The following is a 16,224-nucleotide window of genomic DNA, read 5'->3' on the forward strand; positions in this document are numbered from 1 at the left end:
ATTCCTTGCAGCCTGCAGTTATCCCTCAGCTCCTTGGTACCCCATCACAGAGGAAGACTGCATATGTCTGAACTTCATGCTAATTTAATAAGGCAAGAAGTTTAGTCATAGTCTAGTCCTGAACTTCACCCATTATAGTATTTATGAGACAGACTTTCATACAATAGGCTTAAAACAAAATACAGACCATCTTTATCTTTGTTACCTATATGTTTAATGACTGTTTGTGGACTTACAAAAATATTCATGTTATACAATTTAATATCAATCAACAAGTAGAATTAGAAACACACAAGGACTCCTGATTCTCTTTGAAAAGATCTCATTTCTGCACATAGAGACAAACAATTCAATGGCTTGTTTGAACATGTTAATATTGCTACCCTGCAAACTGTTAGGTTTTTAGTTTGGTTTTTTTAATAAAGTACTTAATTCTTCCATTACTCAGTATAAGAATTCCTACTGATAGCAATCAGGACAAATCTCAGAAGTTTGAGTACACAGCCAACTTTTAATCATGTCTCCTAGATGTCCATGAACACCTCCAAAAATTCTCAGACAGTAAACTGGTATAGCACACATGTCCAGGCATCTTCCAGCCAGCGTTACAACATGCTGGAGTTCAGGGACATTTCAAAGATACTCATTAATATTTCTAGAATATTTGACTTGACAAAATATAAGTTAGATTTTTCAAAGGCTGCCAACTTTCTCCTCTTGGTGACAGACCAAGCAAAAATGGTAACTGAACATTTCCTCAATACCTTCCAACATTTACTGAACTGTTGTTTCTAGAAGTTAAGACAAAATTAAATCTTCTTTTCCATCCAGTTCCAATGAAGGCACAAATGTTTCCACCTATATGAAGAACTTAAGTGCATTAGAACAAATGGGAAGTATTTGTAAGGCTCCAGCTCTACTAAAAAAAAAGAAGTATTCTTTTTCTGGAACTCTAGCATTGATGTAAACCAATTAATTCACTAAGCCAAAGCATGACAGTCTTTTCCAGTTGTAACAGCCTTACACTCCAACTTTTGCAAATTAAAAAAAAATAATCAGCTGCTTACATCACTTTCCACACACAGAGAGGGTTTTTTTTCCACTAAGTTCAGCCCCGAGCCCTTGTAGACAGACAAGGGAAAAGGCAAACGGGAAGTCTGTTGCCGAGACCATTGTGACATTCCATTGAGAAGGTCCCAGAAGAGAGCAATCAGCTCTCCCCAGCCACAAAGCAAACACCTCAGACTTCAGCAGCACAAAGGAAGTATCACCCAGATCAAGGGCAACAGCCCAAAATTTTTACTATCTTTTGTTAAAGCCAACACTGTTTCACTTTCTTGGGCTTCTAGGCAATTCCAAGTACTGTTTTTATGCACCATACATAATGGCCAAATGGGGGGGGGTGGGTGGGGTGTATATCTCCTTATTAAAAGGAATGCAGTATGCAGCCCGCACAGTGAGCTGCAGTTTATTTTCATGATGCAAAAAGGCAGGCATAACCTGTATCAATGAGTTTCGGCCAGCTTCTAAGAAAGTTAATAAAAAAAAAAAATGTAAGTGGGTTAGAAAGGTAGATGTTCTCACTTAAAAGGGGCCTGAAATCACTTGAGGATCTGTCCCAGCAAAACTGTTTCTCAGTGTCTACTATTCTGACGGTGCAACATAAACTTCAGTCTGCTTATCAGTATGAATCACCTCTCTTCACGTTTACTTGCTCTACTACACCACCAGCACATCTTGAAATGCAACAGTATTGTTTTTATTACATCCCACTGTATTAGCAGTTTGTGTTTGGTTTATGGAAAACTCAAGAAAAAAAACGACAACAAAAAAGAGAGCATGCAAGCACACTGGATTTATCACTTCCCTTTGGAAATGCACCCATAATCAAAGTCAAAATTTTGCTGGTTAGGACATTCTCCGAGTGCAAGCGTGCACAACACAGTCCAGTGGACTCCTGACACACAATACAACAAAAATCTTGCTGACTTTTAGTGTGGTCCTTTCTCTGATGTACTCAGCTAACACTCCAGCCTCAATTTTCAAGTTTCCTCTTGACTTTTCTAGTCCAGAGCTTGAAGTGAGGCAACTGCATCGATATTCTAATTTAATTAGAAAGCAGACTGCTGATCAAAACATCAAGCAGAGTGCCACAGATTAGAGTTGGATTAAATGCAAAGGCAAAAATATATTAAAATGCTTTTGAATTAAATTCACCTTTCTACCTTTATTTAAAATTATCCTCTGGGCTTCATTTCAGAGAACAAATTTTGGGTCTCCACAAAAGCTTAATGCATTAACTCAGTTTTTATAAGCCTAGCTGGTGGGAAATAAGTATTTGAAATAAACAAGCTGTTAGGACAAGTACATTCTGCAGTTATTAAAAGAAGACTGGAAGCCAGGTCCGCAAATACCTGCAACTAACTACTTGACATTGCTATTCTTCAAGAATAACTGTATGCTTGTTATGTGTAACTTCATATACTCCTTATACTTAATATTATTTGTTGCGTCCAAGCACATCTCAATTTTACAGACAAAAGTGTTACCATGGCATTTACACTTCTCTCAGTATTCCCACTCAATGTTTTCAGGTGTTTTTCTGTACTCCAGAGTTATGTGTAGTTTCTTACATACAGTTTCTTACTCTTGGATATTAGAAAGTCTACAGTGGTGCTTCTCCATACACATCCTGATCTGTTGCGTATCAAGATGAATAAAGCTGAACACATTTTCACAAGCACTGCAGAATTTGCTTCAAGTATTCAAAAGCAAAGGAATCTTCACAGCAATGCAAGGACGATGCTGACAAATACCTGTCAAAAAGACAGGGATACATACCTTGCTGAACAATGGCACTTTATTCCTTGTGCAGAATGAAAAGTTTACTTGATCTAAGTCTGTCCGAAATGTCAGTGTAAATAAGAGTTCTCTTCAAACTGTTTCAAGAACAGCTGCCATTTCCTTGAACTGTCTGAAGAAGTTCTAAAAAGCAAGAATTAATATAAATTTCAGTTGCTTGAAGAAAAGCTCAAACTGAGCATGTTAGACAAAAATCACAATCCATGTTTCTCACATGCCCTCTTTCCTCCAGCTACATTTGCAGCTTGAACTGAAAGCTTCTGCTTTTCCTTTTGTGGGCTGTTTGGCACTTGGGCACACTCACTACGGAATCTACACAGGTGATGCCTTATTTGCATGGGTTTGCCTATTAATAGGAGATGCTGCTATGAAAGAAAAATACAAAGTAGCTCTCACACCACAACAACAACAAAAAAACCAACAAAAAAAACCTTCTCACACAAATGTTTCTATTCCCAGCTGAAATAACCCAGGCTTCTCAAGTATAGCATCCATTTCTTACAGTAGTTAATCAGCAAATTATTAAATAGGTTTCAGCCAGAATTAATACAACATATCACACCTAAGGATTCAGAATATCCTTCTCAAATTCCTGCCATCCACTTCCAAGGATTTATTTCTTTGTAAACTTGTACGATATTCTAAGTGATGTATCTATTCGCCCTTTAAACAGGAATGACAACAGAAGTGCCACATTTATGCAAAATTAAACAAAGTTACATAAGTTCATAGATGAAAGCATAGCAATTAAGAGCCAATGGTTACAACGCAAACTGACCTCCATTGCTTAGCCCAAGTTTTAGATTTTGAGGCTGGGGAACAGTTCTATAGATTTAAAACATTCCATGCGTTTTTAACAAGGCAGAGTGACAGCTGACAAGACAGATCCAAAAGTCTTTACATCTTCAGTTGTTATCTTATTTGTAAGATAACAGATTAATTACTGCTAAATTAACATTTTTGGATAAGTGATGTAGAACCGAATGCTATGAAGTATTTAGCTTCAGTATTTTAAATAATTATTTCATGCTTCATCTTTGAATGACTGTATTAGTAAGCAACAAAGACATATTCATCAAGGTATACAGTTGCTCCTTCACAATGTCACCATTGTTTTTAAGGGACTGAATCAAGTAACACTGATTACAGACCTTGAACTGTGGGACCGTCATTTCAAAAGATTTGTCTGTTATTTGTCCAGAAGGGTCTGCCACCTTTAGTGTCACTGTAACATAAGGATACTTCAGAGACCTGCAGGTGTCAGAGCTCATTGCAACTCCCAGTTTCCATTTAATGTCTACAAACTACAAAGAAGAAAAACATTGGAAACAGTGTTAAAGAAAGAGATCAAACCTACCATTGCTATTCTATTGGATGGGTATTTTACAGACAATATAGGACATCTAGAGCTCATATCCAAATGGGAAACAAACATACACATTCAGATATTATTGCAAATACAAAAATCATCTGTCCTTCAATAGTGAAAAAATTAGCAATGTTAATTTGTCTTCCTTATTCAAGTACTGTCAACAGCCAAGTACAGTCTATTTAAAGTTCCAGTAAGAGGACCTTGAGCCACAAGGTTCACCTGGCTTGTATATCATTCATGCTTTTGACTTTTTGTTTTTAATTTTCTAAATCAAGTGGAAACATGAGAAAAACCTCAGTGCACAAAAATTTTATAATAGCAATAATGGAAAAAACCAAGACATTTCATAACTATTTTAGATAAACCAAAGTACACCATAAATATGTTTCAGACAGGTAAGTTACCATTTTTAGCCTTTTATGATAGGCAGAACTGTTGAATAAAGAAGTGAAGAGAGCCTTTAGAAGCTTACTATCAAGCCTCAGAGAAAGATTTTTTTTTTCCTAATTCTGTTCTCTTTTAAAACTCTTGTTAGAAAAAAAAGATCTTAAAATGCAAATACACTGTGTTATTTTTTCAAAAAGGAAAAAAAAGAATGCTGGAAACTGACAGAATGTATCTTTTAAAAAGTTAAATTTAAGGGAGACAATGAATAAAACAATCAAGTGCTAGTGTTATCAACTCTAGAACAATTCAAATTACATTTAAAACAGATTTACGTAAACAGCCAATACAATTGTCTGCCACACTGACTGCCACTCACCTTGCCTAATAGTACTATGAAGCACTAATTTTTAAAGAGGTATGAAATGTGACTTCATCATCCAAAAAATATCAGACAACTGTTCAGCATTTATTCAACCTTTATTGTATATGCTTCTTTATCTGGGTGGACATTTGGCAACACATATATACATATAGGAAAGCTTTCATCAGTCAAGATAACACCGTGTGCTTGACAATACAACATACACAACGAAGCACTGACATTTATGAAAAGTTAATAGTTAGCTCAACTGCACTTTGTCATTTAGTTACCTGCCCCACTGTGGCTGTATTTCTTGCATCTTCTGACACACTAATGGATTTGCCCTGTTCATTCCATACATGACGAATAACTTGAACGGCATGTTTTGGCAGCACGCTGACTGTGTTGCCCAAGGCAGTGACGAGTTCCTCTGTAGAGAGATTGCTTCTGGCTGCTGTACTATAGGTATATCCAAAGAACACCGCATCAGTTCCATTCTCCACAATTTTAATAAAATTTTTCACTACACCCCAAACAGGCATTTTTAAATTTTTGCTTTATGTGTCTATGCACTTTACAATAATTAGGCAGCCTGTGATTTTTTTTCCCCAGAATATTTTACTAATCTTTTGTATCCACATGCAAAGAGCAACATGACCTGACTTCTAATGTGTCTTAATATGCAGAGAGAAAGCTTCACTGGGCTTGCACAACACACAACATTAAAACAAAAATAATCACAGCCTCCAAGTGCTGTTGCAACTGAAAAAAGGTATAATTCAGTGAAAGATGTGTGCATAGGGCAGTTAAATGATATTATTACTTTAGAAACAAGGCCGTTTAATTAAACATTTAGGAAAGGTAATTTAAGTACCACCAAAAGGCAAGTAAGGACTCTAGGTAATGGTATAATTGGTACTAAGAGGAGTCAAATGATGCAATAAACCCTCAGCTGAAAAGGCAGCAAGTCTAGAGGAAAATTGCCCTTCGATTTCCTCTACAGAATAGGTTAAAAAAAAATTCCCACCCTAGGTTTCTTCATGCACATCCACTCCTCTTAAAGAGACATTAATAAAAGAGAAAAAGAGTTGGTCCTCCAAGTAGCATGGTCTAATATAATTTAATGCTTTATATTTTATAGTGGAAAAATTAGTGTGTTAAATTTCTACTGGTATATTTTCTTCAGTCATATTAATGTTACATAAAATGTTCAGATACTAGATATTAAAAGAACAAGCAAGATCTTGAAAATTTTATCTTTCTGAAAAGAGAAAAACTTACAGCAAAACAACAGCTGAAAATGCTACCTAAAATCTCTATCACAGCAAAGTTCAACATTATAAAACTGTGTGCCCTTTAAACAGGCACAAATGCTGGTTTCTAATCTTTAAGAAACAAGAAGTTTTTAGACCATGTTTCTTCCAGGCAAAGGGCTAGCTGACTTAGCTTTAGAGGTGAACTTAACTTCCTCTTTTATTTTGCCAGTAGTTCTAAAGCTTGCAGACAGGATCTTGGAGCAATTTCCTCTCTTTAGTTTTTCTATTACAAAAAGTAAGACAATATATTAAGTATTTTTTTAATTTTTTAAGAACATAAACTAAGCCCAGAAGTTCTTTTTTGTGTACTGAGAGTTACAAACTTCTGCCCTTTTCCCAAATCAGTTCATTTTATACACACATTTGATGTCACTTTTTAATACCACTGTTAAGTTGTGGTGGAGGGAAAAAAGACATGAGGGAAAATTATTTTGTGCTTACCTAAATAGAAAGGAAACAATGTTAGCTATTTTTGCCAGGTCACCAACATTAATCTCAATCCCGGATGTTTGAATTCTCTGGAAACAGAAAGTTCAAACAATTACAAATAATAGTAAGTTATGCATTAATAAAAACCTCTTTGTGTGTATATATATACACACACAAAAATTGACTTGGGGAATCTATCCTTTACAGCATATACAACTAATATACTTGCTTGTAAGTGCCAGTATCCAAACTTACCTGACACAATTCAGTTGTATTTACACCTGGGATCTTATGGTTCAGATGTTGAATTATTTGTTCGCACTGTAAAGAAAGTTTGAAAACATTCTTAATGCATATTTTATTATACAAGACAAAGCTAGCTTGAATACCTGGAGATTACTAAACAAAAAGCAAAAGTGGTTAATGCAAAAATGGACAACAGGAGGATGCTTTAAATGCAGAGTGAAGAATAAAGTCATTGAAATGTCTGATTTTAAAATTACAGCAAATCCAAGAAAAGGAAATAAACTCAGGCAAGACTTTTAGTTGCTAGCTCACTAGCTATTCCTACATAACACACCATCTTCATACTAATTGAACAGTCATTCTGTTCAAGTGCACACTACAGTAAACAAGCTGAACGTTTTCTAGACAAGCTAGCTTGGTATTTCATTTAGATGCAAGGCAAAACACATTTTTAAAAGTCTTCTGTGATAAAAACATAAATTTAAAGCAATCCCATTGCTCTTAGCAGGACTGGTCCATTTTATAAGTCATGTAAATCTAAGCTACCAGATACATAAGATTCCCTTTGCAACAGATAAAAACCAGCAGAGCTTAAAAAAATAAGGTTTCCTAGAATCAAAGGGTGCCAGAAGCCCTTCCATATCCCATTTATTGCTCTACTTACCAGTTCTGCAAAAAAGTCTTGAGGTATTAAAGTAATCTTATCTGCTACACCACCAACATCTGAAAAACACAAGCAGTAGCGACCAGAAACAAATCCTTAAAGTGTTATGGTAATAAATCTAATCCCTCTCTGAAGAGCTCCTATGTCACGAGCCATACATTTTCCTTAAAAGCAAAGCTTTCTTTAAGGGAGTTTGTCCTGAATGGCATTAACATAACCTGCTCAGCACCCAGGTAAGCCTAACAGGAGCGACTCCACAAGGCCTCCGAGCCCCAGACCGAGTCTGTGCAACTGCAGTTTGACAGCCCTGAGTAACTCCCCCACCTCTGCGGAGCTGTATCCGCACCAAGTCCCTCAGCTGACCGGGAGGCCGGGCGGGCATGCCCAGGGCTGTCCTCCGCCACCAGCAGCACAGAACCGCTGCTCTCCCCAAGGCTACGCTGCTGCACCCAGGCCGCCTGGCCCCGGCGAAGCCCCCAGGCGGCCCGCGGACAGCCGGGAAGACCCCCTCTGGCCCACCACAAGCCTTCTCCCTGTCCCACCGGGAACGGCTCACCCCGGCGCCTGGGTGAGGTGGCTCCGGGGGGCAGGGGGGGCGGCCGGCCCCGCGCCCCTCCACACCCCACCCTGCGGGCGCGGGTGGGCCCAGCTCCCGCCCAGGTTCCCCTCAGCTCCCCTCCGCCCCCACACCGGGGTGTCGTCCCCCCCTGCCCCTCACCCAGCGCCTCCAGCGCCCGCGCTAGCACCGCCGCGGAACCGGCGGCCATGGCGCCGCGCACGCGCCGAGGCCCGACTTCCGCCACACAAGGCTCGCCGCCCTGATTGGCTCCGGGCGTTACCAGAGCGAGGCAGGGCCAGCGGCCCTGCCCTTATTGGCTACCGGGCAGGGAGCATGCGCTCTTCTTCCCTGGGGGAGGGCGGAGCCGCCTACCCCTACGCTGTGGGTCCCGCTGGGAGGGTTTTGGGTGTTTTGTCCTTGTCGAAATAAATCGTCTTTTAAATAGACGCAAGTAAAACGGGGACTGCGTTTTAGGAGAGTCTCGGGTCTGCAGTCGTCGGGTAGAAAAGGCCACCGGCGGGCGGTGGCTGAGGACCTGCCCGCGCTCTCCCTCCCGCTGGAGGCCCGGGGGGGGGGGGGTTGGGAAATGGCGCTGGCGTGGGAGGCCCCGGGGAGGCTTTGGGAAAGGCCTCTCGTTCAAGGCGCACCTGGTTTGCGCAACGAGCGGTTGACCGAGTTTGGTTCGCGAACTGGCGTCAGGGCCGTCACGCTCAGGCGTGCCTGCCGCACGCTGAGCTTCGCGCGGATACACCGAGCGACCGTACTCTGTGGAGGTGGACTGTGGGGTCGGCCTGTACACCTGCAAATGAACTGTGCAGTTCATGGATGATCCGCGTAGATAAGCCGTTGTCTTCGGTTTTATGGGAAAAGAGCCGGTTTTTGTAAAGCTACAGCTAGAACCATGTTCAGTAAGCTTTTCATACTGAACTGAATTAAGGTTGGGGTGTGGTTGGAGCCCTCAAACGATACTGATCCTTCACCAGTTTTGCCTTTTAAAAATAGAAAATATTCTTAGGTTTCTCTAGTAATCAGTTTGACATTTGCTTTTAGCTTTTTTTTAAATGATGTTACAATCTAAGTAGATCTATTGTAAGACTGTGACAGAGCAGTAATACATAACTTGTCATGTCGTTAGTGCTGGCTAGTTTAAAATTACATCTTTTCAGTAAATGTTTATGAAAGAATTCAGAATATATTTCAGGAAAGGGGTAATTATTAGGGAACATGGTGTGTGTTTATGAGCTTTATACATTTATGGCCTGTCTGATCTTGGCCTCTCCCTTTTAAAGTATCTAATTAAGTCCGTGAATGTTTCTGAGTAGTATGTGTTTTTATGACCTCATGATTATCAAAACACTAGCAACGTACATACTGGTAAGATCTGTCTCTGATACCAAGGTCTTGACTTAATCTGTTTGTTCTTAACTTAGCTAACTATTACATACTTCGCTATCTAGAGAACTTTACATATTCTTTTATATTACAGTTTCATCAAGTCTCTTAGTAGTGGCTTTAGCACTATGACTAATGTTCGTTATGTTACTTTTGATTCTTTCTCCAAGATGGGGAGGTAGATGTGAAGTTGAATATCTTGGTGGTTTGATAATTACAATATCATTTGCTGAAATTTTAGAGTTATTTCGGGGTTATTTTCATCAACATGTAAACATGCATTTCGTTCTTTGAATTTGGAACAGAAGGTGGTGAAGTATGGAACAATCTCGGCTTGTCTGCCCATCCACAGAATTAAACTGTACCTTTAGAAAATTCTGCCTTCTCTAAATGTGTTCTCTGAAGCTTTTAGTAGCAGAGGAAGGTAGATGCAGACTGACCGTGATCTGACAGTACAGGCCCATCTTTTAGCTAGATGAGGACTGAGAACTTAATATGAGGAGACACTTGGTATAGAAACTAGAAGACAAATCTCATGAGCTACGAGTAGACTGGATTGCTGAAGAGATATGCTACAGTACTGTTGATAGGTCAATACAGAAGCTTCAGGCACAGCCATGTAGCATCACCGTAGTCCTGCTAAGTGATTACAGGGGGTAAAATAAAAACATCATTAGGTAATTTACTCCATTTCATAAACTTAACATTTACAGAACGGGGTGTGATTTGCATCAATGCTCTCTAAAAAGCTACACCAAGTTATTCAGCAAAGCTCTTCAGGCAGACAGGAGAAAGTGTATCTGCTACCTGGGTTTCTCCAGTGCCTGGGCCCTCAACTGTATGGTGTCCCCAACACCCTGCCTTTCTGGCCGCCTGTCTCTTTGGTAGTCCTGTCTCTACAGTACCTAGAAACACTGTTTGCTCGTATTACGTATTATTCTCCTTCCTTCTCTCATGGGACTCTGATTTCCCTGTAAACTGGCACAGTTTCTATCTTTCCTGTGCCCTTTCTGCTCAGACGTGCCTAGCTCTGCCCTAGATGTACGTGCATGCTCAACCACCTCCTTCCCGCTGCCCCAGGTCTTTCTGGACACTTGCAGGGCGGGCCCAGAGGTCCCACTGATGGGCTTCTACAAAAACCTTGTCCAAATGCCCGCTTCTGAAGACGCAGGGCCCAGTGCAAGTGGCGCACAGGGCTGCGTAGGTCAGCTGCAGTCTGTAGAGAGTGGTGGCAGCAGCAGCTGGGGAGGGCTGGGGCCAAAAAAGGACAGGTTCCTTCATTTTTAGCTTTTCTGAATTAACCTGAAAGAAGGCATAACACTAAATGTGGAATGAATATGTGTATATATAAAAACGTCTTACTACGTTCCATGTGATGTGTACAGATTACACTCTGCTTGATCTTAGCCAAAAGGCCAAGAACTGGTGCGTTTGCGCTCCTGAGACGGGAAAGTTATGAGGGGGCTCGCAGCTGTAGAAGAGAAGCGCTGTTTTTGATGGGGTTTAACGCCTCCTACAGTGATTTTCGGCAGATCACGCGTGCACCTGGCCACCTGCGTCCTGGCTGCTACACGCCCTGAAGCCTTCACTGCCCGCCGCTTCCCGGTTCCCTCCGGATCCCTTTGTCCCGCCTCGCTGCCTGGTCCGTCCCGTTCCCACGGCTGCGTTTTCCTGAACGCTGCCTGTACCTCCCGGCCGGTGAGCGGCTGGAGGCCGTTTCGGAGGGGCCCGGCCGTCCGCCGCCTTCCCGTCAGCCCCCGGTTCCCGCCCGAGGGCCGGCAGCGGGCTCTGGCCTTCCCGGCGCGGGGGCGGCGGGGCGCCCCCTGGCGGCTCCCGCGCACCACGCAGGCCCCGATGGTTGGGAGCAAGCGCGGGGCGGGGCGGCAGAGGCAGCACCCCTTGCCCCGTTGGGAGAGTCCATTGCCGGGGGGAGCCAAAAGGGGGGGGGCGGTTAGGGGGGAAATCTTCCGGCCGCCGGTCCCCGGGAGCACCTAGGGGGAAGGCGTTCATCGCCGCGTCTGCCGCCTCGGCCCGCCGCTCCGGAGCGGGGCAGAAGTGTGCCTGGGGGCGCCGGAGCGTTGGTTTCTTCTCCCCCCCCCCCCCCCCTTTCCCGCGTGGCTCGGTGGTGCGGTCCCGGGTCAGGTCTGAGGCGAGGCGGCGCGAGGCGCTGTCAGTGCCGCGGTGCGAGGTTCAGCCCAGCGCCGGTACCAGGAGCCGCCCCCGCCATGGAGCCCCATCGCTGGCTGCCCCTGGAGGCCAACCCCGACGTGAGTACCCGGCTTCGGAGGGCAGCTGCCGGGTGCGCGGGAGGGCTGCCTGCCTGCCTGCCTGGCTGCTGGAGGGAGGGAGGGAGGGAGGGAGGGAGGGAGGGTGGCGGAGAGGAGAGGGCTCGGGGCCGCTCCGGCCTCAGCGTCGCGGGCTGAGGGATGGCTGGGGGGGGCAGGGAACGGGGGAAGTCTTAGCCCGCGGATCTAACTGGGGTCCTGTGCTTTCTTTTCAGGTCACGAATCAGGTAAGCAGCTTTTGATTGAGGTAAGCTTTAGCCTCTCTGCAGGTTTAGGCCCATCTCCTTTCATTTTCATGTAGTAAAGGCTCCTGCTTCTCCAACGAGAGTAACCCTTTCCTCCCCCACGGGTGTCTGCACTCAGTCTTCTAATATTGGACCGTACTGGAACCTCCTCTGAAACCTCCGAGTACATAGTGTCATGTAAAGATACTATATTAAGGAAAAAACAGTAAAGGAAAAGAGAATAGGTGTGGTCTGGCTACTAATGTAATCTCTGATGTGTTTCAAGGTGAGTTTTAACCCATGAATTAATGATTAAAACATTATTATATATTTATATGTAACCTGTGCCAGTTCTGGACCTGTACATGATGGCTTTGTGTACTTGTATGGATCTGCTTACATCAGTGTCGCAGTCTCTTTCCTCTTTGGCTCACCATAAGAAATAATGTCATTTTACCGTATTTGCACTTGGCTGCTTATTCATGACAATATCTGCACGATTTGTTGTTGCTTGTTTTGTTAGCGTAGTAGCATCGACACTAGAAGAAGGAAGCTTGTTCTAGTTTACAAAACAATGTCAGCACTAGATAAACTCTAGCTGAAGGGAAAACACACATACTCCAACCCTGCATCATGTTCTCAGTGATAATTTTGAGTATCTTTAACAAGCATTAGAGGTCAGATGTTGATCCCAGCAGGCCTGTTGATAATGTTAAGGATGGTGCTTAAGCCAAAAGACTCCAAAGCTTCCAGCAGTAAGATGACATTCTTAAAACTATACTGTTGAAACATTTTGGAAATCAGGAATTTCTATGTGTGAAGAATGTATTTTTTTGTTGTTGTTGCTGTAATATACTAACTGTGTCTGCAGGAGAGTGAAGGGTTATTTGATGGTGGATCATTTTGTACTTGGCTTTCTAGTTTCCTAGGACAAATAATTTCACAATTCTAACAGTATTGCTGCTGCAATTTCAGAAGTTTTGAATCCCAGTCCTGGGTTAAAATTAACAACATTTCTGGGAGCTTTTCTTGAATGTGTGCTATAATTTCATCATGGTTTAGATTTTCTTTAAATTTTGAAATTCAGACACTAAATTCCAGTTTGGAAGAAAATAAGTGTGAATAAATTACTAGTAGATTTGCAAATTCTCTAACTTCTTCTCATTTTCCAGATGTTGAGATGAACTCATCATGCTACAATAAAGTCCTGTCAGCTGTAAAGTAGAAATTCAGGAGGAAAAACTAGTGGCTTTTTTTTATCTGAATTATCTTGTATCACTACATGTTTATATTTTATGAAGAAAATCCTAGAAGAACATTAAATGAACAGTTCTAAGTGTGTTCAGAATCTGTCTCTCTTGCTCATTGGCTTTGCACTGATGATGGATGATATCTATCTATTGTGGATGATCATGGATTATAAGAGTATGTTCTGTCAAGGATTTTCTTGTTAATATTTCTGTACAGAAAAGGCCACTTTAGACCAGTTAGACTTCTTCCCTCACTATATTTTGCCAGTCTTAACTGAGCAGTAGTTGTTATTCTCCAGGCTGAGAGGTGTATATTTAAAAAAAAAAAAAAAAAAAAAGAAAAAATGGCTAGTGTTAAATATGAATACACCTTGCATTATTAGTCATTGCTCTTTTAATCTCATCAGTACAGTGGTAAACTATAACAACAGGGCTGTTAGTCACAAGTTATTCATATCCTGCTTATGTTCAAAATAACAATAATAGTAATTTGAGATTCAAATGAAGCTGCAAACGCATTTTTAGAAAATCCTGTTGAATTAATTGCAAGGACAGACTTTTTTTTGTGGTTCTCTGTGCTGTGCTCTGTAAAATACTCTGGAATTCTTCAGGATTAAAAAAAAAAAAACAACAACAATGGTGTGCCCCTAATAGCTGTAATATATGTGTCTAGTAGTAGTTTAGTACATATATCTCTTTACACAGACATTTAGCCATGTGTTTCTTGGTAGGTTTTTTTTTTTTAATTGTATTTTATTTGTTTTACTTGGGTGTTAAACTATCCTTGGAACATACTACTTCTGTTAATGTTATTGCTAGATGAGGTAGTGAACTCTTAAAACCAAAAAAAATTCCAGTCACCTATAAGATGCATGTATTCTTAACTCATAGATTGTAGTCAGAACTGTCATTATGATTTAACAAATGCTTAGTCTATTTTGGTTATTGTACTGATCATTTTATTCCCTTTTTTAATAGTAACTAGAAAGAAAATGTACTGAAGGCAGGTACATTTGCTTTTAATATGTTCTTACCATAGTGTGTGCTCTCTAGTTTTGAAATGTAAGTTGTAAATTTGATACTCTTTCAATCTTTGTGGTAGAAATTCAGATGATAATGGAGGAGAACTGGTATTTCTCAGTTATAGGGTATGTGAAATCTTTCCAAAGTATCTTGAAAGCTTTTCTCTATCTGAAAGCATTCATTTTATAATACAAGTCTCGGAATTTCTAAATCATTAGTGTATATAGGACCTCTCTTTGTGCACATGTGTTGGAATTATTTAAAGGCCAGAAACTGGCTGGCGAGGATAACAGGAATATTCTTTCTTAGCTTTAAAGATTTCCAATGGCAGTGACTCGCTTTGAATACCACAGCCATGTATCTGTAGTACTGTTTTTAAGAGAGAAGTCAGCGTAGTTAAATGTACCATGCAGTGCTAATTTAATTGTTGCAATGCTTTTTTTCCCCCTCCACTTCTACAGTCTGACAGAATGAATTGTTAGTCCACCTCTGATACAGAGAGAGTTGATGATTCAGCATTTACAAATCTGCACTTTGTGTACAGTGATGACAGGGAATGGTTTCTTCTCTTTGACCTTCAGCTGGAGGGCCTGACGTGACCAGAGCTACCCTTCTAACTGAATTTCTTATGAGACTCTCCCCACTAATGGGAGAGAGAAAGCAAGAAATTGCAAGAAAATGGGGTTTATCTGCCCACTGTTTACCAGATGGTGTTTGGCTATGTATCTTGTTCTCAATTTCTTCTACCACCAAAAAAAAAAAAAGTCAGACTGCATACAGATTTTGGGAGTGAAAAGATCAGACACAGGCTGATTGTTCTCTATCATGATGTCGCTTCAGTCTGGCTTGCGATCCACAATTGATTCCCTAGCAAGCCTAGCTAAACAAAGAAGTAGTATTGGTGGATATCTTTCTTGATCTCCCCACCTTTCTTCATTCTCTCTTACCATTCTTCATCTCACACGTTCTTCCTAGATAAGGTACCACGTCAACTCATGCCTTCGTTATATCCATAAGGATAGAGTAATTGACTGCATCTGATTATAAAGCTCAAGCACTGGCTTCAGGTAGTTCAGAGTTAAACTACTGAGTGTTGGCTGTGGCTTGGGTTTCTCTTGCCATGTAGGGCTTACTTGCCAGTTCTTAGTTACCTTCCAGCATTATTTTCAGGTCTTTGATCCTACTTTTTCTCTCTCTCTCTCTTTCTTTTTTTTTTTTTTTTTTTTTTTTTAAGCCATTAAGGTACTGAGAGTCAGCTACATAAAGAAATTCATTTTAGTCCATGGATGCCCTTGACAGCTGTGCCTTTAAAGTTACAGGGGCAATAAAGATCACAAAACATAGAACAAATGGCAGAAACTGGATACAGCCAGCCTTCACCCAGTTATGGAACACATTTCTAAAGGGTGTCAGGCAAATACAGGGATTAATTAAGTATCTCAAGGAAGCAAATGTTACTCTTCCTAAAAGGTCTTTCCATTTTATGAACTCTACAACACTATCACACAGGCTTTCCCAGAAGAAAGCCCTACCGATCAAAGTAATTGAAAAGGCAGTGCCCGCAATTCCTGAAGTGTGTTGGGTGGTAGTACTCAAAGATGAGTTACTGTCTTGGAGTGAAAGGATGTCAGATGTGAAGGAACAGAGATGTCCTTCTGAAAATGATTAGCTAAGCTGTTTTTTTAGTTGGGGGGTGGGGGAGTGGAGTTTAACTTTTCTGTTGTAAGCAGAGTGGAAACAGTGTGTGCATGCTTGGAAGACAGCCTGTTGTTAGGAGTGTAGCCTCAGAAGGTGGAAGACCAGGACTTAGTTTGTGTCTTTCTGTAAAGAGAATAGCCCAGAAAGCCTTCCACA

At 41.3% G+C, this 16,224-nt stretch overlaps 2 protein-coding genes across 3 annotated transcripts in view; one reads left to right on the top strand and one right to left on the bottom strand.

The window, feature by feature from the left end:
• Positions 1–1,044: 1,044 nt before the first annotated feature.
• Positions 1,045–8,418, bottom strand: COMMD6 (COMM domain containing 6). Its single transcript, XM_010575258.1, has 7 exons — positions 8,356–8,418; positions 7,638–7,696; positions 6,983–7,048; positions 6,740–6,816; positions 5,273–5,441; positions 4,014–4,166; positions 1,045–2,985 (listed from the first exon to the last, which is right to left on the bottom strand). Exons 1-7 carry the CDS (start codon positions 8,402–8,404, stop codon positions 2,935–2,937), a joined length of 624 nt encoding a protein of 207 aa, XP_010573560.1. The 5' UTR covers positions 8,405–8,418; the 3' UTR covers positions 1,045–2,934.
• A 3,303-nt stretch (positions 8,419–11,721) lies between these two features.
• Positions 11,722–16,224, top strand: part of UCHL3 (ubiquitin carboxyl-terminal esterase L3 (ubiquitin thiolesterase)) — a 45,162-nt gene continuing 40,659 nt past the window's right edge. The window contains exons 1-2 of one of the 2 annotated variants that reach the window (XM_010575261.1): positions 11,722–11,855; positions 12,089–12,100. In XM_010575261.1, the coding sequence (XP_010573563.1) occupies positions 11,814–11,855; positions 12,089–12,100 (54 nt within the window). In that variant the 5' untranslated portion in view covers positions 11,722–11,813. The remainder of the gene's footprint in view (positions 11,856–12,088; positions 12,101–16,224) is intronic. The other variant, XM_010575259.1, reaches the window with a different exon arrangement.

This window comes from Haliaeetus leucocephalus, unplaced genomic scaffold (genome assembly GCF_000737465.1).
Source record: "Haliaeetus leucocephalus isolate CR32 unplaced genomic scaffold, Haliaeetus_leucocephalus-4.0 Scaffold462, whole genome shotgun sequence".
Taxonomy (NCBI): Eukaryota; Metazoa; Chordata; class Aves; order Accipitriformes; family Accipitridae; genus Haliaeetus; species Haliaeetus leucocephalus.